This window comes from Diaphorina citri, unplaced genomic scaffold (assembly GCF_000475195.1).
Source record: "Diaphorina citri unplaced genomic scaffold, Diaci psyllid genome assembly version 1.1 scaffold552, whole genome shotgun sequence".
In the NCBI taxonomy this organism is placed as follows: Eukaryota; Metazoa; Arthropoda; class Insecta; order Hemiptera; family Psyllidae; genus Diaphorina; species Diaphorina citri.
Window position 1 is genome coordinate 123,668 of NW_007377986.1, and position 23,895 is coordinate 147,562.

The window sequence follows — 23,895 nt, forward strand, 5'->3', positions numbered from 1 at the left end:
CATTTATTGGCCTTTCTCGGCGTAGCTTAACACAGGTGACGCTAAAACCGGTCTTAAATTATCGACTGAAGTGTTATCAAAAACTTTCTCGCTTTGAGTTTATAGGTCGTCGCGACAAATTTCAAGATCTGAGCTCATTTGTGTGAGAAAATGTGAAAAAAAAAAAAAAAAATCCCCGAAAACCATTTTTTTTCGTTTTCTTGGCTTTATGGTTCTCTGGACAAAATTTGCACCACCACTTTCGTGTTCCTGGTAAAAAGACCTTTAATTTGATATATAGGTCGACCAGGTTTGGATAAGTCCTTCTATGGGGACAGAGTACCAGACGACACCGAAGCGAATACAATAGCCCGTCCCTTATACCTTTTTTTATTACTATCGTAATAATAAAGGAAGGACGGGCTAAAAATGAATGTTTGTGTGTTCGAACTTTATGCCTAGCCAAACCGCTCATCTGATTGCTATGAAACTTTGTTAACTTATTGCTTGCACTCCCGTGAAGGTTATAGGCTGTTTTCCGGTTCGTTTTTGTTAAGCTACGCCGAGCAAGACCACTAAATGGGTGAGTGACATGAACGGCCATGCCTTAAGGACTTACTAGTATGAAGTAAAAATTGCTTAAAGTTGAAGGGAAGTGGGAGAAAAGTTGAGTTGAAAATGCCGAAAAAGGTTGAAACTCAATTTCGTGTTAATTTAGGCCGGGGGGCGCTTCGAACTCTTGACGTTCGCGCGTCTCCCGGCACGCTTGATTTTATTATCATTTGTTCCGCGCACATCCCGCTCAGGGCGGGAATCGAACCCGCGGCCTAGCGCTTACAAGACAGACGCTCTACTCTCCAAGCTAACTAGGTTAGCTCTAATAATAATAATAGTGCTTATTTATACTGCTCGCATAGGACTGAAACTTCCTTTACTCCAGCAGTAGGCTACTACTATTATTGTGGTCAAATTCTCAAATTATATTGAGGATAAAATTCCATACCTCGGCTGGGATTGAACCCACGCCCTCCTGTTTACCAGGCGAGCGCCTTGACCACACCACCGAGGCAGGTGTTAGCTCTTAAAAACAATAAAAACCCATAATAGGGGTTTTTAAGAGCTTTGACAGAAGTCTTATCGTCTCGAAATCGAAAAGCCAGAGTTTTCCTATACTTTTTATTGAATTTTAATCAATTGAAGAGATTAATTTAGTCGTAGTTTGAAGAAATTTCTATTTCTGATAAATTGATAACACTACAGGGGACAGGGGTCAAGGACAAGGGTCCTCAGTACAACTTGCTATGTCTGGTCTGTAATCAGTTTATTACTTTAATTTCATTTATGTTTTTGTTACTTTCCATCAGTATTTAGATTTTTTTTTTTTTTTTTTTTTCATTTTTTTTCTTTCCCTCAGTTTTTTAGTTTTTTTTTTTTTTTTTTTTTCAATTTTGATAAGCTTTATTGTTAGTTATCTAGTTAGTTAGTTTTCAGTGATAGTGCAGAGAGTGAGTGCTGTGTGGTAGATTTAGCAATTTAGCATCTTTACTCATAGGTTAGTTGATTTAACACCTTTACTCGCTCTTCAGTTGGCAGAGCCAAAAGAAAATGTTCGAGGTTTTTTCCGAGTTCGGGGTGCACTCCGCCGCGTAAGGACTATTGAGACGAATGACGATACTTTAATCAAGTAGCGACGAGTGGTGACGTTACCATCAGTGTGAAAAGGTTGATCAATGGAATTTAGCATCTTTACTCATAGGTTAGTTGATTTAACACCTTTACTCAGCTCTTCAGTTGGCAGAGCCAAAAGAAAATGTTCAAGGTTTTTTCGAGTTCGGGGTGCACTAAGGACTATTGAGACGAATGACGATACTTTAATCAAGTAGCGACGAGTGGTGACGTTACCATCAGTGTGAAAAGGTTGATCAATGGAAAATAATGGTAAAGGAAGCACGCAGTAATACTGTGATACCCACAAAAGTTGTGAAAAAGCTCTCTACTTTACCACAAATATTTTTTTTTTATTATTATTTTAAAAAAGATTCATGATTTGATTTGATAATCCGTAATATTCTACCAAATAGTGAAGCCCCCCCTGCTTCACCACAGAAAATTATTGATTTGATTTTCTGTTTCATATCTCACCCCCCACAGTCAGTCTTGTCCCGCCAATCCAAAGGTCATGGGTTCGAATCACAAGGTGGCAATTCTCGGGGCCGGGATCATCGGCCTATCAACAGCCCTAGAGTTACAGCGGCGGTTTCCAAACTGTGACGTCACAGTTATAGCTGATAAGTTCAATATGGATACTACGAGTGATGGGGCCGCGGGCCTGTTTGAGCCCAGTCCCAACTTTATGGGCCCCGATTTGGAAACCACTAAGTAAGGCTATATTTGTTGTGTTTATTTGCACACCTATTTATTTCAAGCCAGCCTAGTTAGCTTGGTTGGTAGCGCGTCTGCCTTGTAAAAGCTAGGCCGCGGGTTCGATTCTCGCCGCGGCGGATTTTATCCTGAACGGATAATGTTCGTTCTCGGAACGGCCATGGGCCCCGATTTGGAAACCACTAAGTAAGGCTATATCTGTTGTGTTTATTTGCACACCTATTTATTTCATAAGAAGAAGCCAGCCTAGTTAGCTTGGTTGGTAGCACGTCTGCCTTGTAAAAGCTAGGCCGCGGGTTCGATTCTCGCCGCGGCGGATTTTATCCTGAACGGATAATGTTCGTTCTCGGAACGGCGTTTATTCATAATTTTTACCCGACTGCAATTACCCCATTGAACCCAAAAAAAAGGTGGTCTAGCCAGCCTAATAGTTAGCCTTGTAAGCACTAGGTCGAGGTTTCGATTCCCTCAGAATTGTTCAGACATAAAAAAAGGGAAAACCCCGATATAGTGTAGAACTGTAGACTGTAGACGCTACTTTTGACACTGTTGAGTGTTTAGTAATCAGTCAGGTTCCACAAGGAAAAATACGATTTATTACCCCTCTTGTTAACTTGTTGAATTTTGGCGGAAATTTTTGATAATATCTTTTTATGATATGGCCAAAGTATTTTTCTTTTTTTTTTTTAGGGCCAGGGGGGAGAGGTGTTAAATACAGAGATGTGCGAACCGCAAAATGCAAAATGGAAAATGCAAAATGCAAAATGTACATTTACATTTTACATTTCAAATTGGTTTTGAAATGGCTTTTTGGTTCTCTGGGCAAAATTTGCACCACCACTTTCGTGTTCCTGGTAAAAAGACCTTTAATTTGATATATAGGTGTTTTATCGTCCCGAAATCGAAGAGAGAAGGAAGACGGAATAGGAGAAAGCCAGCCGTTCCGAGAACGAACCACTATCTGTTCAGAATAAAAGCCATCCCGGTTGGGAATCGAACCCGCACCCTAGCGCTTACAAGGTAGACGCACTACCAGTCAATCTAACTAGGATATCTCTATCAATTTTCTGTCTTCAAGTAAATACCAACCCAAGTGAAGAGTATAAGTCATTTCATCTCAATTCTATCAAACTGTGAAAATTCAGGCTGTATCGCTGGAAACTATGTCTCCTTGTCCCATTTCAGAACCACTACCTGAAACCAGTCCTGCCCGTATACAAGCGTATGTCTGAGGAGGAGCTGGCTGTTTACACAGTTCTGTAAGACTTGATAATTTTCATGAACAATACGTTTACCTATTTTATTTTTCTTTGTGAGGCAGTTTCTCTGCTGGGATCTTCGTTTTGATTGCACCAAGCTCAATTGTCCTCACGAGGCTGAGTGCACCCTGAAATTAGCCAGTACATGTTAACCCAAACGGCCACCCATCCAGATAACAACCACGCACAACGTTGATTATCCTAAATGATCCGGTGGTAACTGGTGCATTCAACGGGTACCGCTGCGGGCTGGCTAGGTATTTAGCATTTAAGTTAATGAAATGTGAAAAAAATATCATTCCAAAATTTTGTGATATTTTATCAAAACTTTTGTTTTAAACAAATATTCTATTTTTACATCATTCCTCTATTTCTAGTGTACCTAATTTAAGCAATACCAAACTTTGTTGTTTTTTAAATCATTTTTGTTTGTAGAATAATTTTATTGTAAAAAGAAAAACATGGAATACAAAGTTGTGTCTACACTTCAGTCAATAGATCAGTTGCGCTTACTTGTGTGATGATTCAAAGTCATAGAGCAGGAAAAATGAGGACCAACGGAATTTTTCTTTTTTCTCTACGACTTCTAGATCCCGAGATAAATCGATTTAAAAAATACCGGTAAATCGTGAACTTTGACGTCACGGCATACGCTCCCGTAGGGAACTTGGCTGGCATCCTGTCTATCTGGATAATATATTTTATAACCCTGACCTACATACGTTTTCCCGGGGGATCATAAAACATTTTTTATTTCGCCATTTATTTCCCTTATACTTTTGTCGCGACCACGAAGTAGAAGTTGAGGGAATTGATTAAATGGAGAAAAGTAGAAAACTAAGTTAGGTGGATATTGGTCGAAAGAAACTTTATTAGAAAAGAAAAGGTAGGTAGAGGAGACTTGGTAATTGAAAATGGAGCAGTTGCAAATGGGTAGGTAATAATAGATCAGTTGCGCTTACTTGGGTAGTGTTTCAAAGTCATAGAGCAGGAAAAATGAGGATCAACGGAATTTTTCTCACATCAAAGCTCCCTCGCAGGCAACGCATTAATGTGTTTGTGCGCAGTTCTTTCTGCTCCTCCGCTAGCGCGTTTACATAGTGGCGCTACCTAACGAACGAAAAAAACAACTGCGTAAAGTCTGACGTCACACTCTTTCATTAGAACGGCACTTTGAACTCTTTCATTAGATTATTTGAACGCTTTCATTAGAACCTCTTTCATTAGAACGGCAATTATAAATGGAATTTTCGACCATTTAAAGTTACTTTTTCGGAGTTTTGACTTCAGATTTGGATTTTTCACAACTTTTTACGTAGGAATCGACCAATTAAAAATGGAATTTTCGACCATTTAAAGTTACTTTTTCGGAGTTTTGACTTCAGATTTGGATTTTTCACAACTTTTTACGTAGGAATCGACCTTTTATTCATAATTTTTACCCAACTGCAACTGCTCCATTGAACCCAAAAAAAGGTGGTCTAGCCAGCCTAATAGTTAGCCTTGTAAGCACTAGGTCGGGGTTTCGACTCCCTCAGAATTATTCAGACATAAAAAAGGGAAAACCCCGATATAGTGTAGAACTGTAGACTGTAGACGCTACTTTTGACACTGTTGAGTGTTTAGTAATCAGTCAGGTTCCACAAGAAAAAATACGATTTATTACCCCTCTTGTTAACTAGAGAAAATCAGTACCTATGTACCTACCTAATTTGTTTAATAATCAGTTTATTAACTCTTAACTTGTAGATATTATTCGAATTTTCGCGGAAATTTTTGATAATATCTTTTTATGATATGGCCAAAGTATTTTTTTTTTAGGGGGAGGGGGGAGAGGTGTTAAATACCACCTGCTGAGATATAAATTTGCAATAAAATACGTGAAATATTTATTCCAAAATGTCTGTAAGTCCAATTAGAACAATATTTTTGTTTAGCACAATTAAAATAAGTTTATAGGTATTAAACCCAGGTTGTTGTCTATTTCTATTGAAGATAAGGAAGAACGATTAAATTATTTAACATAATGATCAAAAATCAAAATACACTTTTGTTGTTGTTTACAGAAATATTCAATGTGGCTTCTTATTTTCTACATTATATCTAATATATAACAAGCTGGGCCCGTCCCTCCAGATACCACCTGCTGAGATATAAATTTGGAATAAAATACGTGAAATAATCATTCCAAAATGTCTGTAAGTCCAATTAGAACAATATTTTTGTTTAGCACAATTAAAACAAGTTTATAGGTATTAAACCCAGATTGTTGTCTATTTCTATTGAAGATAGGAAGAACGATTAAATTATTTAACATAATGATCAAAAATCAAAATACAATTTTGTTGTTGTTTACAGAAATATTCAATGTGGCTTCTTATTTTCTACATTATATCTAATATATAACAAGCTGGGCCCGTCCCTCCGGAAATTTTTTAGCCCGTAGTTTATTCGATCGTGATTAGAGAAAATCAGTACCTATGTAGGTATCTACCTAATTTGTTTAATATTCAGTTTATTATCATTCTTGATTTGATTTTTTGATTTTACTTTCATGTAATGATTTAAAATCAATGTCCGTTTTATTTGTTCACAGATTCAAGACAGCAGGCGGTAAAGTCATAGAGAAATACATCTCGTCATTCTCAGAGCTGGGTTCCGAATACAACACCATATTCAACTGTACAGGACTGGGTGCTAGAACTCTATGTAATGATATGCATGTGATACCTGTGCGAGGACAAACTATAAGGGTAAGTAGGCTTTCACAACGGAGAACCATCGACCCTCGCCTAGTACCGACGCAAGAGAAAATAAACAAACCATGCTAATGAATACTTGAATAGAAGCGTTCTCAATGGAGCCTTGATCCCACAGCACTTATCTTAACCAAAAGTTTTGTGTTACATTCTTGTCTCATTTGTGGACTAAATACCAAATTTTAAGTCTCTAGCTCATACCGTTCCCAAGATATTGTTGAATTACACCGAAAACCGGCAAAAAGCGGTAAAATGCCGCCAACCGTTGCACCAATCTTAACCAAAAGTTCCGTGCCGCATCCTTGTCAAATTTGACAGCTGCATGCCAAATTTCAAGTCTCTAGCTAATACCGTTCTCGAGATATTTTGTTTACAGACGGACAGACAGACCAATGGCTAAAACTTTGGATTTAGGCTCTAGGGACCTCAAAACGTGTTTTGGCACTAATTACATTACTTTCCTTCCTATAGGATAAGGAAAGTAAAAAAGCATATAAAAATGAGAACCCTTCACGGGCGAGGGAAAGCAGGTGTAGATCTCAAAGGTAGGAAACAGGTAAATATTAACATGCAAATATTTTCAGATAAAAGCCCCTCACATCACCAACTTCTACAAGAACGAATACGACACGTACATCATTCCCAACGGCTTCGACTCCCTGGTCACGTTAGGTGGCACACAAAATTTCGGCCACGTCAATCGCTGTGTCGAATCGACAGATACGGAGTCGATTCTGGCCCGTACGGAGGAGTTACTACCCGGGGTGGGGGCGTGTGGGGGTGGCCAGTGTTGGGTGGGCTTGAGACCACACCGGTATAGAGTGAGGGTGGAATGTGAGCAGACGCCGGGTGGGAAGGTAAATGCCGGGGTGGGTGTGGTGGTGGGGAGAAAGAAGAGGTTGACGGATTTGCTTTTGACTTTTAACGTGTGCCATTATTATTATTTATTATTTTTTTTTTTACTTTTCTTGTTGAAGATACCTAATAATAAACCCTTTTAACTAAGACAGAGAGGATCCGCGTTAGCCCATTCTTCCTCTTCACTGCCACACCTCTAGAATATTATGTTTATTTATTTTATTAACAATAAATAAAATTGTCCCTCCTTTCTATCCTTCTCTCTCCTCCTTCCTTCCCTTTTCATATCTCTTTCTCCTCTTACCTCTTGTCCTTCCTCTATCTCTTTCTCTTTTCTGTCATTCCTAACCCTTTCTTCCACCCTTTGCCCCTCCCTCCTTCTATTTCCCTTCCTTTCTCTCTCTCTCTCTTTCAATTCCTACCTCTTTTTCGTTCCCTCTTTCTTTCTTTCTCTCTCTCACTCTTTCTTTCTCTCTCTCTCTCTCTCTCTCTCTCTCTCTCTCTCTCTCTTTCCCTCTCCCTCCCTCCATCCCTCTCTCTCTCCCTCGCGTTCTCTCTCTCTCCTTTGCAGTAGCGGAACAGTTTTTTCTATCAGACCTCTTGAAGAAAAAAAAAAGCAATCAGCAGGAATAATATCCTAAAATAAGAAGAGAATAAGTCTTCACTTGACTAAATAAACGAATTTATTGATGGAAAAGAGACTCTTTTCCATCAAAAGAGACTCTTTTCCATCAATAAATTCGTTGGAATGGAAAAGAGACTCTTTTCCATCAATAAATTCGTTTATTTAGTCAAGTGAAGACTTATTCTCTTCTTATTTTAGTATTAATTAGTACGTACCCCAATAGTTCGAGGCCAAGCTAGATTTTTTTTCCAAAGAAATTGTCGTAAAATTTTCACTACTTTGAAACCGAATTCCACAGGCAGAAAACAAACAGATCTAGGGAAAGGGGAAAATGTCATTGATTTTTTTTGTCCAGTAATGGGCTAATGGCCAATAAATAATTACGTTTGATTTTTACATATTAGAAGTATATACAGGTGATTTTGAACTTGACGTTTTACTAGTCTAGTTTCTGAAAGACAAGGTCATATTGTTGAGTGTTTATTCAGTATAAACTCTAGCAACTAGTCACACATACCTACTCGTATCAACCCTTATTTACCGGTCTTTAAGTATTAGGGTACCCGATACCAATTCTCCTCTTGTTCATACCTTGTCCATCCCTTCCTTACCCAATTCTCCTCTTGTCCATTTCTTGTCCTCATACCTCTCCTATTCAGGTAATGTTAGCATGATAATTGATGATTGTTTACCTACGAAGGTACCTATAATAATTATCTAATTACTAATTAATAATAAAGAAGGAAAAGATTGAATAATGTAAATAAAAAAATAAAAAAACGAAATAAGTAAACCAATTTAATGGTAAGGACAAGAGACTAAAATAAATAGAAATATATGCATAAATTGACGAAAAGCAGAAACTTCTTGTAGAACCTTGACAGATTGGTGAAAATGAGAAGACAGGAGACTAAATGAAACTAGTGATCTGTAAAGCTAGTTCAAGACAAGCAGGCTAAAAGTCTTGTAGGTGTATCAGAAAGACAGTTCAAATGTGTTGAACAAAGATACAATAATACAATAATACCAAAGATACAATTTATAAGCATCTGTCCGCATGTTATCTAACCAATTTATCACAACGTCTAATGGTGACACTAATTATGACACAAATTGCTGACGCGGGGATGTGATTATTACCGATAATCATTGTGATTCTGTTGTCTACTAATTGTACTCAAAATGACCTTTATCATGACAAGTGTTATCTCATTTTAATCACGGTGTCTATTATTCGAGAGTTTTGTACCTATATTTACCTAGGTATTACCTTTAGAAAAAAAGCTAAGACATTTGCAATAAATGTATACGATTCTTAGTATTTTATGTATAAGTGCAATGTTCTTCAGTTAGATAGACTTTGTATCGATATTCGTGAAATACGAGAAAATAAATTACTTTTTTTTAGATTCCTACTCGTATATTGCATGTAATGACTAATGACTATGTCTTTGAAATCAATAAGCATTTCAAGTTTTAATTATGCACGAGTGTAAAATCCTGTGATGCACAATCTAGTCTGCCCACGAGAAAAAAATTCACTTCCTCTCAAATTCTCGTCTACCTTGCATTCATGCTGTTGAATTTGACAAACTAGTTAATAAATTTCGTATGTGGAATAACTTCATTGAGTCGCGTCACTGATATTCACTTGTAGGTATTTTTGTACACAATTTTATTTTCAACAACTGAAAGATTGAAAGGCTCATGTACGTGCTAATATATATTATTAATCACATGATAGTTCGAACATAAGGTTGTTAATAAATTGAACATAATTAGCTAATGAAAAGTATACCTGGTCTTATGGGCACCTTTATGGTCGTAATTTAAAATCATGTGAACGCTCTAATTAGAATTAGTTATGAAGGGGTTAATGGTTATTCATGTAATAAAATTAATCATGACTATGTACAGTAGATTAGCTTCTACGGAATGTGATTTTCCGACCTTGAATAAAATTGCAGTGATGTAATATATCTCACACTTGAGAGCTTTAAATACTTTATGTACAGTATATTAGCTTCTACGGAATGTGATTTTCCGACCTTGAATAAAATTGCAGTGATGTAATATATCTCACACTTGAGAGCTTTAAATACTTTACCTACTTTATGAGTTGGTCCAAAAAAGGGTTCTTCTATTTCTCTAGTAAACCCTGTTTATAAATCTAGGTGTAACTTTACCACTGCACTCTGCAAACAGCAAAGAACAATGGCAAATTACAAACGATATTTCATCATTACTAAATACCAATTAGTTATGTATAATTAGAGTAACTTTATTTTTCCTGGTCAATTTATTTTTATGATGAAATTAACATTTGTGGTATGTAAGACAGAAGATTGAGATCGTTATACCACAGGCACTGTCAGATACTTGACATAGGATCTAAGAACAAACTTGACAAGATAGTGTTAGAAAAGAATTTGCTACTTGAACATGGATTACATGGAACGTGTGAACTTGCATTGTTGATGTTATTGCTCATTGTCGGTGCACAAGTGTGTATGATTTACTCGTATTATCCAAGAAGGCGATTATTGGTACTAGTCATGCTATGGGGTGTGTAAAAATCGTGTTATTAAGGAGACCTAATGACAATAAAGTCTATGGTGAATAAAAGTAAAAAACGACAGATTAAGTCCACATATTGGGGAGTGAAAAGAAAATATCTTAGGAACCAATTCAAAGAGTACCTAAGATTTTCTGCTGCCAGGTCCAAGATTTACTTATGTACTTTTCTCATCCAACTTTGAACCAACCTAGGTACGTGCTTGTTTTTAGTTTGACGACCACTGAAATATTTTACTTACTGTTAGTCGTACGTCTCATTGAAACTTAATCGCGTACGTACTTACCACTGGATTTGATAGCGTTCTCTCTTGATAATTTGTTTTCCTCCCTTTCGATGCTTCAGATAAATATTTACTATTTTACTAAAATAATAAAATTCAAATCCATATTGAGAGATGGAGCTTGAAGTCAGCTCTTATCTTGTCTGTCAGATATTGTCCATGCCCCTAAATTTAGTGGACCCGTCAAAGACAGAAAGTGTCAATGAAATTCAACAGTCAAAATTTCTCAATTGAAATGACGAATTGGAAAAGTTATTTATAAGATGGTTAACTGTTAAAATGAGAATTGTTAATAGACAGGTTCTAAATTTCTTTAATGTGTATGCTTTAACTATCGTTTATGGTCATACCTACTTGTAGAATAACTGCAATATAAGGGTAGCTAAAGGGGATGAATCAATGCACTCATTACATCTCCATGATCTCTCAACCTTGTGATAACTGCTACCAGGGCGATCTTATTATCTTAAGCCCTGTTAATACATACTTCAATACTGCACAGTTTTTCTGAATTAATTTATTTCAAATTAATCGTAGAAATACGTTTCTAACTAAATGAGCAGCTAATAACAATATGAAGGGGCATTGTGACAAATTGCAAATTCCATCTGGAAAAATACTCGTACGTCATTATGGGACACTTCAATGGGTTAAGCATAATTGCCATGTGTCTTGAGGTAATGATCGCTATCAAATTGAAACTCCCAGAGTTCATTTTAATTACTCCTAGCTCCTAGTATTATTACGAAGTCCATCGTCACATGAGAGTGACTAGTACAGGTTGCAGGTGCTACTGTAAGGGAAATACTGAAGGTTTCCACTATGGGTATCCCTCGGATTTTCAGCAGGTCTTGAGCTTATAACAGTAGAAAAAACTTGAACACCGGGAACTATTGAAACATTGAATCTAGAATGAATGAATTTCATTGATATTATAAATTCTTGCATTTAGTTTGTGTTCATTGAATTATAAAGAAATTTCAAAAGAAGAAACTAAATCATAATGTATTTTATATCCAGTGTATTATTAGCGCCTAGACAATTCAAAAGAGAAACAAAGAATAAAGCAATAAAGGTTTAGAACGAAAAGAGAGAATTGACCCAAAAAGATATACAGATATGTTTATAAATACCAACAGTTACCCTTTCACCAGATTCCTGGTTCAAGCACTCCTTGAAATGAATTACCTTAGTACCTAGGTAGTACTTTGCGCTCGTGTGTATGGCTGTATGGCCTACCGTAGGTATAACTTCTGTAATCTTATTTGAATAATGCCTGTTCATAGGTGACCTTACAAAGTCACCAATTTTTCCCACCAGCAGAAATTGGAAATGTTTTTATTTTTCGTCGAAAAATCAAACAATATCATTGATTCAGAGTAGGTAGGTAACACTTTTCCAGTCATTAGTACTACTCAGAGTAATTCTATGAACAAAAGTTATTTGGAGATGTTCACTGAGCTACTGAGCATCTTCTTATACATATAGGTCTTCTATTATTTCTATATTTCCAATTTGTTAACTACCTATGATGACGAGCAAGTACCAAGTTCACATTAGCAACTAATGATATTAGAGCAAAACTATGACGATAATAGATATCGACCGTATAAGGTGTACTTTGGATCATGATAAAGTCCAATTAATTTTTCACGAGTTTTATATGTTACACCTCTAAGAAACAATAATAGCAATTTTAATATCCAGGTTTATTATCGCCCCAAGGTGTTCTTGATGTGTGTAAATTCGTTTAACTCTGTTTCTTTTAATCGTTCATAATGGAGAGACAGACAAAGGGGCATAGAGAGAAAAAGATGTAAAAGGAGTAGGTTTAGAATTTCTCTTTATATCTAGCTCCTGAGACATATTACAAGTAAGTATAGATAGCATTGAAAGAAAAACTTCGCTTACATTTATAGTACCGCCACTGATAGCAATTCTATTAAAAGTAGCATTCAGCCTAATTGCCTGAACGAGGCTGAGTGCACTGATATCAAGTACTCAGCTGAAAACATTGTGAAAAATTGTTTGACCCTGCTAGGTATTGAACTCGGAACTCTTATATTCTAAGCCAGTTTGATTTCCAAAGTAAAACATACACATTTGACTCCTACCTCTAGTTGTAATTTAATTTGCTCTCAATTTCGAAGAAGAGATACCATTGGTGTCAAGGGGTCACATCAGGCCCATATGCCTTCCTGAATTTTACTATGCCAATCAACTCTGTGAGATCTCTGATTATAATGGTTATATGATTAGCTATTTATTAATCATAGGTATACCCCAACAATAGTTGTAATTTAATTTGCTCTCAATTTCGAAGAAGAGATACCATTGGTGTCAAGGGTCACATCAGGCCCATATGCCTTCCTAAATTTTACTATGCCAATCAACTCTGTGAGATCTCTGATTATAATGGTTATATGATTAGCTATTTATTAATCATAGGTATACCCCAACATGATTTTTAGTAAACCCTGCTACTGGTATTGCTCAGTCTACACTTTGTACCTTAACCGAGAACTTGAGCTAAGTAGCTTCGCGTCGCGTCGGAGGAAGTTTCTTTCCTAGTGAGTACATAGGAAAATTTCAGGCGAGTGGTAATTCCGGTAAGAACAGTAAAGAATCAAAATGAAGAGATTCATAAATCGGGTAGGAGGGCGAAAATGGCCACACTTTTAGTTCTGTGATTTTTGTACATTTTCTTATGACATACATACTCAAAAGGGATACAAAAGTGATACCAAGGATAATATTATTTTCTATGCTCTTAATTCCTAAAAAATATCATATTAAAGGAAATACAATGTAATAATAATCTCTTGATCATAAAAACCACCCTATTCTATTTACTCATGACTTCATGAGTCAAACCGAATCTGAATAAATAACTAATTTTTGTGTTCTTGTTTCTCTGATTTCAGTTATTTATTTCTAATTCCAACCCCCAAAACCAAACATGGTGCATCACATGGAGGTGAAGACAGCACTCAATGGAAGTGACTCCAATCTAGAATACACAACTGCCTCGACGTAAGTTTTTCATATCTTTTGTCCTACCTACCTTGAACTTCAGTTATTGGATTGGATTTCTAGTCTTACAACGCAATGTCATATGTTGTAGGACTTGAAAAGTCATTTTTTTTTTTTAATTTTCTTAGAATGTGGAAAATTCAAATATGACACCAGCATCAGCATACAAAAAGCGATCACTATCTGACGGCACCCAACAACGTCATCATCATTAGCTCGTTCAGTGATGACATTTTGTGATATATACGTATGTCGTTCATGTTAGGAAAAGTGTATTACATTCACAATTTTCCATTTTCTATTTTCAGAGCCAAGCTATCAGACTTGAACACAACCGCAAGGAGTTTCAATGGATTGGCCAAGGATCCAGATCTGGAGAGTGCTTATGATGGCTTCAGTTATTGCATTGGATTTCTAGTCTTACAACGCAATGTCATGTTGTAGAACTTGAAAAGTCAATTTTTTTTTTTTTTAATTTTCTTCGAGTGTGGAAAATTCAAATATGACACCAGCATCAGCATACAAAAAGCGATCACTATCTGACGGCACCCAACAACGTCATCATCATTAGCTCCGACGCAAGTGTATTCCTGAAAGCTTCATCTAAGTCTGAATACGTTGCTGTGATAAGAGAAGCGACGCTTGCCACCATTTCAAATTGACTTTCTCATCAAGTTAGCAATGAATAATAGCTCCCTTCCGGTTCCGTCAATAAGGTCCAATTGATATTTAACGCCGCCATCATCATCAACTGCTTTTCTCATACTCTTTTTTTCCAAGTCAGTGTCCCCGTTTTGATTCAATGAAGAAGGGATTTTTTTTAACGAAGAAGAGGCATTAGATGTTGCTTCTTCTGTGAATTTGGAGACAGAAAAACCAAGTGCTCATGGCTTCACAGAAGTGCAAAATGACGGGCAAGACAATGCAGCCATCCAACATAAAGGAAGAAGACAAATTTCTATAGAACACGGACAGCGAAACTCCTATGAACAAAAGAACAAAGACAATTTTCCTGATAATATAAAACCAAGTTTACCTCATAGACTTTGGGACTTACCTGGTAAAACAACTTTATTACCAATAGGATGATGGATTATACCCTTCAGATCCTAACTACGTCTATCATTGCTCAAGGTGATTGTGTCTGCTGATATCAAATTATTTGAATGAATCTTAACCAGAAGTCCAAGACTACAGGTAGGTATATCCCGGATTATATATTGGGTAAAACCAGAGTCCATTGAAATACCGTTGTCAAATAATTCCCACAAGTATAATGAGGTCTAGCACAATAAAGTTCAACATAGTTCAACTTGTTTGTTATGATCACGCGATTTTCCTTTCTCTATGAAACCTCGTGTCTCGTGTTGGAAAAACCAGTGTCTCTAAATTACCCAATGTAAAATGAATCAAGCAATTGCCATTCTTGAGAAGAATCATTGAATAATGATTCTGTTCAAATGTCAGTGGGTGTATTTTGCTAATGCAGCAGTTTGCACATTAGAGCGACATAACATGCGAGTCATGTCAGCTTAGAAATATAGAACAGGAAGTTTCAATAACTCTGACCACTTGATCTACGTTGACATTATATCAACTGAAGACGTCAACTGATACTAAAAATAAGACAAGATCGCTAATAGTGGAGAAATCATCTGTCATCTTGGTATACCTAGTTGAATATTAATACACCTAAAGCTTCCTGTATTGTGTTTAGTGTTCACCCTGTAAAAGTGTAAAACTCTTGACTCTCGCACGCCTTAGAGGAGGGAACAGGAAGTTTCAATAACTCTGACCACTTGATCTATGTTGACATTATATCAACTGAAGACGTCAACTGATACTAAAAATAAGACAAAATCGCTAATAGTGGAGAATTATTCCATTTTTCACCTTACCAGGTCTGTTTTCATAAATCATCTGTCATCTTGGTATACCTAGTTGAATATTAATAGATTAATACACCTAAAGCTTCCTGTATTGTGTTTAGTGTTCACCCTGTAAAAGTGTAAAACTCTTGACTCTCGCACGCCTTAGAGGAGGAAAATACACATAACTTAATTATTACAAACAATCCTGATTATTCAATTACGTACTAGTAATTTTCAAAACCTGGTTACATGTGGGTATGTATTGGTTGCTGTAAGATTATGTGGTAATTCCTGTGCTGCACGTGATTTGGATGAAAATTACCAACATTATTTTCTAGTTATGTACATCAATCACTATTTTCTATGTTAGGTTAGGTCTCGTATTTCCAATTTTCATCAGCCTTAATACATATTAGCAGTATCCTGATAAGTTCTTTTCTTTGGACAGTTTTAATGCTGCACGTGATTTGGATGAAAATTACCAACATTAATTTCTAGTTATGTACATCAATCACTATTTTCTATATTAGGTTAGGTTAGGTCTCGTATTTCCAATTTTCATCAGCCTTAATACATATTAGCAGTATCCTGATAAGTTCTTTTCTTTGGACAGTTTTAACTACAAAAAAGTACTCCATATTCTGGGCTAAAATTAGACATTTTCATTATCAAAATGAGGTCAGACAAATTTAGTAGACATACTCGTGCGTATACCTGTAAGTACGAGTGTTTTATTAATAAGCCGACGCGACTTGAATATCTTTAGTTCAGCCCATTTTCTAATCCCACTACTCACATGTCAATGGGACTAAGTAAGTACTCAACAGCTTAATAAATCTCAACCCCTTTCCTCTTTTTGCCTTGAAGTACAAGTACGTCCGTGAACTTTCAAGAATTCTGGATTGATGCTAGGGGCTTTCGGGACAATCATAGTGGGCATTTTATGTACCTACTGTGTACATATGCTGGTAAGAACCAAATAGATTACTAGGTATAACATTATGCTCTAATATTGTCAAATTGTTCTTGGGGAATCTGAACTGATTTTTTGTCTTACGAATTTCAATTACAGTGTAAAATCCTGGACTATATAAAAATATAATTTATTGCTGTAACTTTTTAACTACACCTACAAGTAGATACTCATACTCTAACTTTTTAATTATACTTTATTATTAGTTTCAAGCCCTGACACACAGTCGCCTGATTTACTGGTGTTTCAATTTCCTATTCAATATCAATATCCTGCAACCATTATTGATGAAATCCTGTGTTTTTTCAGGTTCGATGCTCGCAAGTTTTGTCAACAAGGACTAAAACGCCAAAGATGAGTTTCGCAGACACAGCCGGAGCTGCTTTCGCCAATGGACCTGCCAAGTATAGACATTTGGAAAACATTGCCAGGTATGCCAATGTGTCACCTAAAAGATTTGTTCATTAGATTTATGACAGAATGTACCTTATTGATCCTGCTAAGTTAGGAGTGAAAAATCCCATTACCCAGTAGTCTAACCAAGGTCTATTTTTGGCATTTCATTTTCAACATCAGATACTAATATAAATACTTTTCATCTATTGAAAAAATTGAAAGAGGAAAACGAAATCCTCTGTGGAAAATCTGATATTTTCGCTGTCGTATTTTTCTTATGCAAAGATGAGCCTTTCCCACCAAAAGTAAAATACGAGTTCTGAACAACTCATACAGATAATAAATTTACTCAAATTTATAACGCCTATTTTTGACACAATATCGGGTTTCCTTTTGTAAACCTTCAAAGGAAAGGCTGAAATAGAAAATTCAGTTTTCTTTCTGAAATGTAGGAAGACTTCAGTTGCATATTACACGTAAGATGCATGTACCTACAAATCTAAAGTGACTCAAACGAAAAATATGTACTAAGAAATGCATAATGAGTTCATATCTATCTACCTTCTGTCTTATTCGTACTGCGTTCATAATATTGGACAGCTCATGTATTTAAATTTTAATGAAACCTAACAAAAGCTTTTCTAAAGGTAGTACCGGGGTCTTTATGTGTATGACTTTAGGGCCTAAAATCGCTCCAAAGCGTCAAATTGGTTTTGTTAGAACCACTTCTATAAATTTCTCCATCAGACAGATGGAACATCTATGAGTCAAATTTGGACAGCCAAACTAACAATACCGGAGACATGAATTGGCCACAAATTTTGCCCACTGTATTTTTCTCTCGTTGATCTTAACCTATTTGTTTAATTTTAGAAGGACTTGTACTTATTTTGAGAGGGACCTCCTGCAGACTGGTAGGTCAGTGTGATATAACCACTAGACTATGAAGTTCATTAGACTATGTAGATTGCTTAACCTGTCAACTTCAATATTATGACGGATTATGGAGATATTTGGTTCTTATTGAAGTGGATTTCAAAATAGGATAATCTGCCTAATCCCCAGAAATGATAGCATTAAACAAGGTCAGTCAATATGATAATGCCTAATTATGTCAACACTTGAAATATTGAGTATTTGAATTGGGGATGGGAATCCAGAATAATCTCAGAATTTGATAATTGCATCATTAATAATTATAATAAGATTTGTTCATTAGATTTATAACAGAATGTACCTTATTGATCCTGCTAAGTTAGGAGTGAAAAATCCCATTACCCAGTAGTCTAACCAAGGTCTATTTTTGGCATTTCATGGGCTACATTTTTGTACCTATGAAGTGGCCTCTAGGTACAATACAACTAATATAATAAGGTGAAAATCACAACCCAGGAAATCATTCTGAAAAATTGTATGAATGCCTGTTAATAAAGGAAGTTATTATTTAGAAATAAAATCAATGTTGTTTTATTTTTCCAGTGACTGATTTGCCCGACACTTCCACCAGACATAATGTTGCTCCTTTCACCCAATTCCCGCTTTTCTTCTCAACAGTATTGTTCGCCATGGAAGGAATCGGCACTGTAAGTAACAATATTTGACATTAGAAATCCCTACGCGATTCTGTCACTTAACAAATAAGTGATGCTTCGATTTTATTCGTAAAAACTACTTTTCCTTCAATTTACTAAAATGGCCCAAAACTAATGAATTATTGACTTCTTTTCTAATGCTTTTCTTGGGGAAATACGAGTTTGAAAATGGACGTATTTTAAATAGGTTATTTCATTTGAAATAGGTAATCTTCCTTTTTCTTTAGTTCCATTTTAGCATAAATTGACAGGGTATAATTTGTATGAACGCCTAGAAACTAAGTAAGTATGCAATGTGCCATGATTAAAACCCAAAATTTTGTTCGTAACAAATAGATAAATGTCGTTATTTGATTTTCACAGGTGTTACCCATTGAGAACTCCATGAAGAAACCAGGTCATTTCCTCGGAAAATTCGGAGTCCTGAATATCGCCATGGCTGTTGTCATTTCTTTCTACGGAATGGTGGGATACTGTGGCTATCTCAAATACGGAGAAGATACCAAGGGAAGCATCACTCTCAACCTGCCCAAAGACCCGTGAGTAATTTTTACTTTCCATTATTATTTATCCTATAATTATTTATCTACCATTCTGGCACCGATCTCATTTTCGTTAACCACTTTCCTCACGAAGCTGACTGGGCCCCGCAACAGTAAGTCACGGAATTAATCATTTGCATGATACAATTTTTTTGACCCCGCCGGGAATCGAACCCGGGTTTCCCGCGTGCAAGACTAGCTTAGTGACCACTACACCATGGGATTTGACAAGTGCTTATATAAATTTCCTTTTTACTTTCTATTACTACAGTATAGCGAGCTATACTAGCAATGAGTTTTTGTTGTTTTCCACAGATTCTCGGAGTCTATTAAGATCCTGGTGGCTTTATCCATTCTGTCCCGCCGGAAATCGAACCCGGGTTTCCCGCGTGCAAGACTAGCTTAGTGACCACTACACCATGGGATCTGACAAGTGCTTATATAAATTTCCTTTTTACTTTCTATTACTACATTATAGCGAGCTATACTAGCAATGAGTTTTTGTTGTTTTCCACAGATTCTCGGAGTCTATTAAGATCCTGGTGGCTTTATCCATTCTGTTCACGTACGGATTACAGTTTGGAGTACCCTCTGAGATTGTCTGGGAAAGAATCAAGCACAGAGTCCCCATACCTCGTCACAACATGGGATATTATATTATGCGTGGACTCATGATTATAGGAACAGGTATGTACTTTTTTTTTTCAAGCTAAGGGCCATATTTATGAACAACATACTGGCTCTCAAGAAGCTGCATTGAAGCATCAATTCCAAATATCTACTTGGGCAAAATTTGTTTCAATCTAACTTGAGAGCGACAATTTTGTTCATAAAGTAGGGTGTAAAACCATGTCTTGGAAAATTTCAACTCCATTACTACAGTCTTCTGTTTTCCAGAGGCCATTTTTAATTCCACTACTTTCTTATTTCAGTTCTGGTGGCTGCTATCATTCCCAACCTTGGTCCCATCATCTCACTAGTAGGTGCCATCTGCTTTTCCATGCTCGGCCTCTTCTGTCCTGCTGTCATCGATTACGTCACCTTCTACGATCCAAACAAATCGTGGTACCGTCCCCGAACCATCAAGAATTTTATTATTATTTTGATTTCCCTCGGGGCTCTCATTTCCGGAACCTACTCCAGTATTGAAGAGATCATTGCATTTTACGCCATAAACCCTTTCTTCTGAAACGTTTAAAAGTCGGGTTCTTATCGAATGTTGCCTGAAGAGCGTTGTTTTACTGCTTTTTGTAATTTTTATTGTAAACAAATACAAGTGTAACAGAAATGGTAAAACTGATCCAATACAACTGCACTTGGAAGGTAAATGGGTACCAAAATGTACTTTCATTACATCCTATTGTTTGTAATATTCTGAGATTTTTTTCAAAACAATAAAGTGATATCAACATTCAAAGTGCTTATTTTTTTATCTATCGTACGTCATAAATGGGTAATATTCTTTGTTTCTAATTCTCAAATCCACAAGGCCTCATTTTGTATTAGGAGTCTACGTATTCTGATATTTGACTGCTAAAGTTTAATCTGTACTAATCAAATGTTAGAATATAATTCACAATAAATGAGGTTTTGCAGATTGTTGCGAAAATGGGCTGAAGAATCAACTTTGTTTCGTTTCAAAATTAATATTACAAATTCAAATGTTAAAAAAAAAAAAAAAAAAAAAAACGGCCACAAGGCCTGATTTTGTATTAGGAGTCTACGTATTCTGATATTTGACTGCTAAAGTTTAATCTGTACTAATCAAATATTAGAATATAATTCACAATAAATGAGGTTTTGCGGATTGTTGCGAAAATGGGCTGAAGATTGTTGCGAAAATGGGCTGAAGAATCAACTTTGTTTCGTTTCAAAATTAATATTACCAATTCAAATGTTTTTTTAAAAACGGTCGAGTTCATTGATAGGAAAACACCGATTTAAGCTATCTTTCTCCTTTGCTCGTGAAGAGCGTCTTTCTTACTTTTATATTTTCTTTTTGTGAGTTTGATTTACGTTTTAGTATAGAATTAGGTATTTATTTGTTTCTATTGTATTTACTGTGAGTTTTAGATGTAAGATGTTTATAAAAATAAACTTTATTTATGTTGGCCCTGATTACATTTGATTTACGTTTTAGTATAGAATTAAGTATTTATTTGTTTCTATTGTATTTACTGTGAGTTTTAGATGTAAGATGTTTATAAAAATAAACTTTATTTATGTTGGCCCTGATTACAAGGACCTCTTTTCAACAGTTTTCTTCCCATATCCCCCTCATTGTTAGCACTTTTTTATGATCACCAAGAAACCGTTGTTTATTGCTTTTACATACCTATTCACGCATAATTTTCAAGCTTCAAAACAGATTTCCCGAAATTTAGTACCAGTAAACAGTCTACTACATATTTTCAAAATGTTGTGATTCATAGGTTATTCTTTCATTATTTAGATGTTGTTTATTTACATAGTTTTTGTTGTAATTAGACTTATTCGACTTACGTCAAGCGCAAGTTTTTCCAATGCGGCCTAATGAATTGATTTTTTATTATAGGTAGGTACAGTTGAATTTTCCAGCTTACTGAAGCTTTGAGAATCACTGACCTTATATTTTTTACTAATACGTACTTGGTACCTTTTCTCTTTTAGCTCCTAAAATCATTTTAATTTTATACAAGTATATATTTAAAAAACTTTTTCTTTGTTTTTCTGTCCGGACCTTTCTTGTCCTTTGTGTTAAGTTTTATTTATAAGTTTCTTTGAAGGAAGACATAATTCCAGCTTACTGAAGCTTTGAGAATCACTGACCTTGTATTTTTTACTTATACGTACTTGGTACCTTTTCTCTTTTAGCTCCTAAAATCATTTTAATTTTATACAAGTATATACTTAAAAACTTTTTCTTTGTTTTTCTGTCCGGACCTTTCTTGTCCTTTGTGTTAAGTTTTATTTATAAGTTTCTTTGAAGGAAGACATAATAAAATTATGTTAAGCCCTTTTCTAGGTACCTAGAGTATAAGACTTTTCATTACCCTTCCCGATTGTACTAAATTATATTTAACCTGAACTGATTGCTCAAAAATTTGATTATCTTCCCCCATTATCATAATTTATGGAATTATGTTCCTTTGGTATTGAAAATTTCATTTCAAGTATTATTTCTTTTAGTTTAGTAAATGCCGTTCCTTAAAACTCGTTTTCTTCATCTTTCCTTTCAAGTGCCTAAACGTTGAAAAGTTAAATATTTTCCACTTTGTTCCATCTTCTTCATTTCAGATAGATTACCTAGACTAAGGGCCTGTTTAAAAGATAAGTCTGGCCATTTGAATGTATTTGTCTTTTGTAAGTTTTTGATTTATTTTGTATGTTTAGATTAAGTCCACATATTGGGGAGTGAAAAGAAAATATCTTAGGAACCAATTCAAAGAGTACCTAAGATTTTCTGCTGCCAGGTCCAAGATTTACTTATGTACTTTTCTCATCCAACTTTGAACCAACCTAGGTACGTGCTTGTTTTTAGTTTGACGACCACTGAAATATTTTACTTACTGTTAGTCGTACGTCTCATTGAAACTTAATCGCGTACGTACTTACCACTGGATTTGATAGCGTTCTCTCTTGATAATTTGTTTTCCTCCCTTTCAATGCTTCAGATAAATATTTACTTTTTTACTAAAATAGGTTCTAAAATTCAAATCCATATTGAGAGATGGAGCTTGAAGTCAGCTCTTATCTTGTCTGTCAGATATTGTCCATGCCCCTAAATTTAGTGGACCCGTCAAAGACAGAAAGTGTCAATGAAATTCAACAGTCAAAATTTCTCAATTGAAATGACGAATTGGAAAAGTTATTTATAAGATGGTTAACTGTTAAAATGAGAATTGTTAATAGACAGGTTCTAAATTTCTTTAATGTGTATGCTTTAACTATCGTTTATGGTCATACCTACTTGTAGAATAACTGCAATATAAGGGTAGCTAAAGGGGATGAATCAATGCACTCATTACATCTCCATGATCTCTCAACCTTGTGATAACTGCTACCAGGGCGATCTTATTATCTTAAGCCCTGTTAATACATACTTCAATACTGCACAGTTTTTCTGAATTAATTTATTTCAAATTAATCGTAGAAATACGTTTCTAACTAAATGAGCAGCTAATAACAATATGAAGGGGCATTGTGACAAATTGCAAATTCCATCTGGAAAAATACTCGTACGTCATTATGGGACACTTCAATGGGTTAAGCATAATTGCCATGTGTCTTGAGGTAATGATCGCTATCAAATTGAAACTCCCAGAGTTCATTTTAATTACTCCTAGCTCCTAGTATTATTACGAAGTCCATCGTCACATGAGAGTGACTAGTACAGGTTGCAGGTGCTACTGTAAGGGAAATACTGAAGGTTTCCACTATGGGTATCCCTCGGATTTTCAGCAGGTCTTGAGCTTATAACAGTAGAAAAAACTTGAACACCGGGAACTATTGAAACATTGAATCTAGAATGAATGAATTTCATTGATATTATAAATTCTTGCATTTAGTTTGTGTTCATTGAATTATAAAGAAATTTCAAAAGAAGAAACTAAATCATAATGTATTTTATATCCAGTGTATTATTAGCGCCTAGACAATTCAAAAGAGAAACAAAGAATAAAGCAATAAAGGTTTAGAACGAAAAGAGAGAATTGACCCAAAAAGATATACAGGTACGAACTCTCGTTCCTTAGACCACTTTCCCATTGACAAACCATAAATTATTTGT

The 23,895-nt window shown here is 35.6% G+C and overlaps 2 protein-coding genes across 2 annotated transcripts in view; both read left to right on the plus strand.

Moving 5' to 3' along the window:
* Nucleotides 1-23,895, plus strand: part of LOC103509994 (proton-coupled amino acid transporter-like protein CG1139) — an 88,952-nt gene that overhangs the window by 51,122 nt on the left and 13,935 nt on the right. The window contains exon 2 of the mRNA XM_026824169.1: nucleotides 13,645-13,753. Within this exon, the coding sequence (XP_026679970.1) occupies nucleotides 13,680-13,753 (74 nt within the window). The 5' untranslated portion in view covers nucleotides 13,645-13,679. The remainder of the gene's footprint in view (nucleotides 1-13,644; nucleotides 13,754-23,895) is intronic.
* LOC103509992 (D-aspartate oxidase-like) lies at nucleotides 1,421-7,395 on the plus strand. The gene is made up of 5 exons (XM_026824168.1): nucleotides 1,421-1,502; nucleotides 1,715-1,735; nucleotides 2,131-2,358; nucleotides 6,217-6,373; nucleotides 6,964-7,395. Exons 3-5 carry the CDS (start codon nucleotides 2,159-2,161, stop codon nucleotides 7,378-7,380), a joined length of 774 nt encoding a protein of 257 aa, XP_026679969.1. The 5' UTR covers nucleotides 1,421-1,502; nucleotides 1,715-1,735; nucleotides 2,131-2,158; the 3' UTR covers nucleotides 7,381-7,395.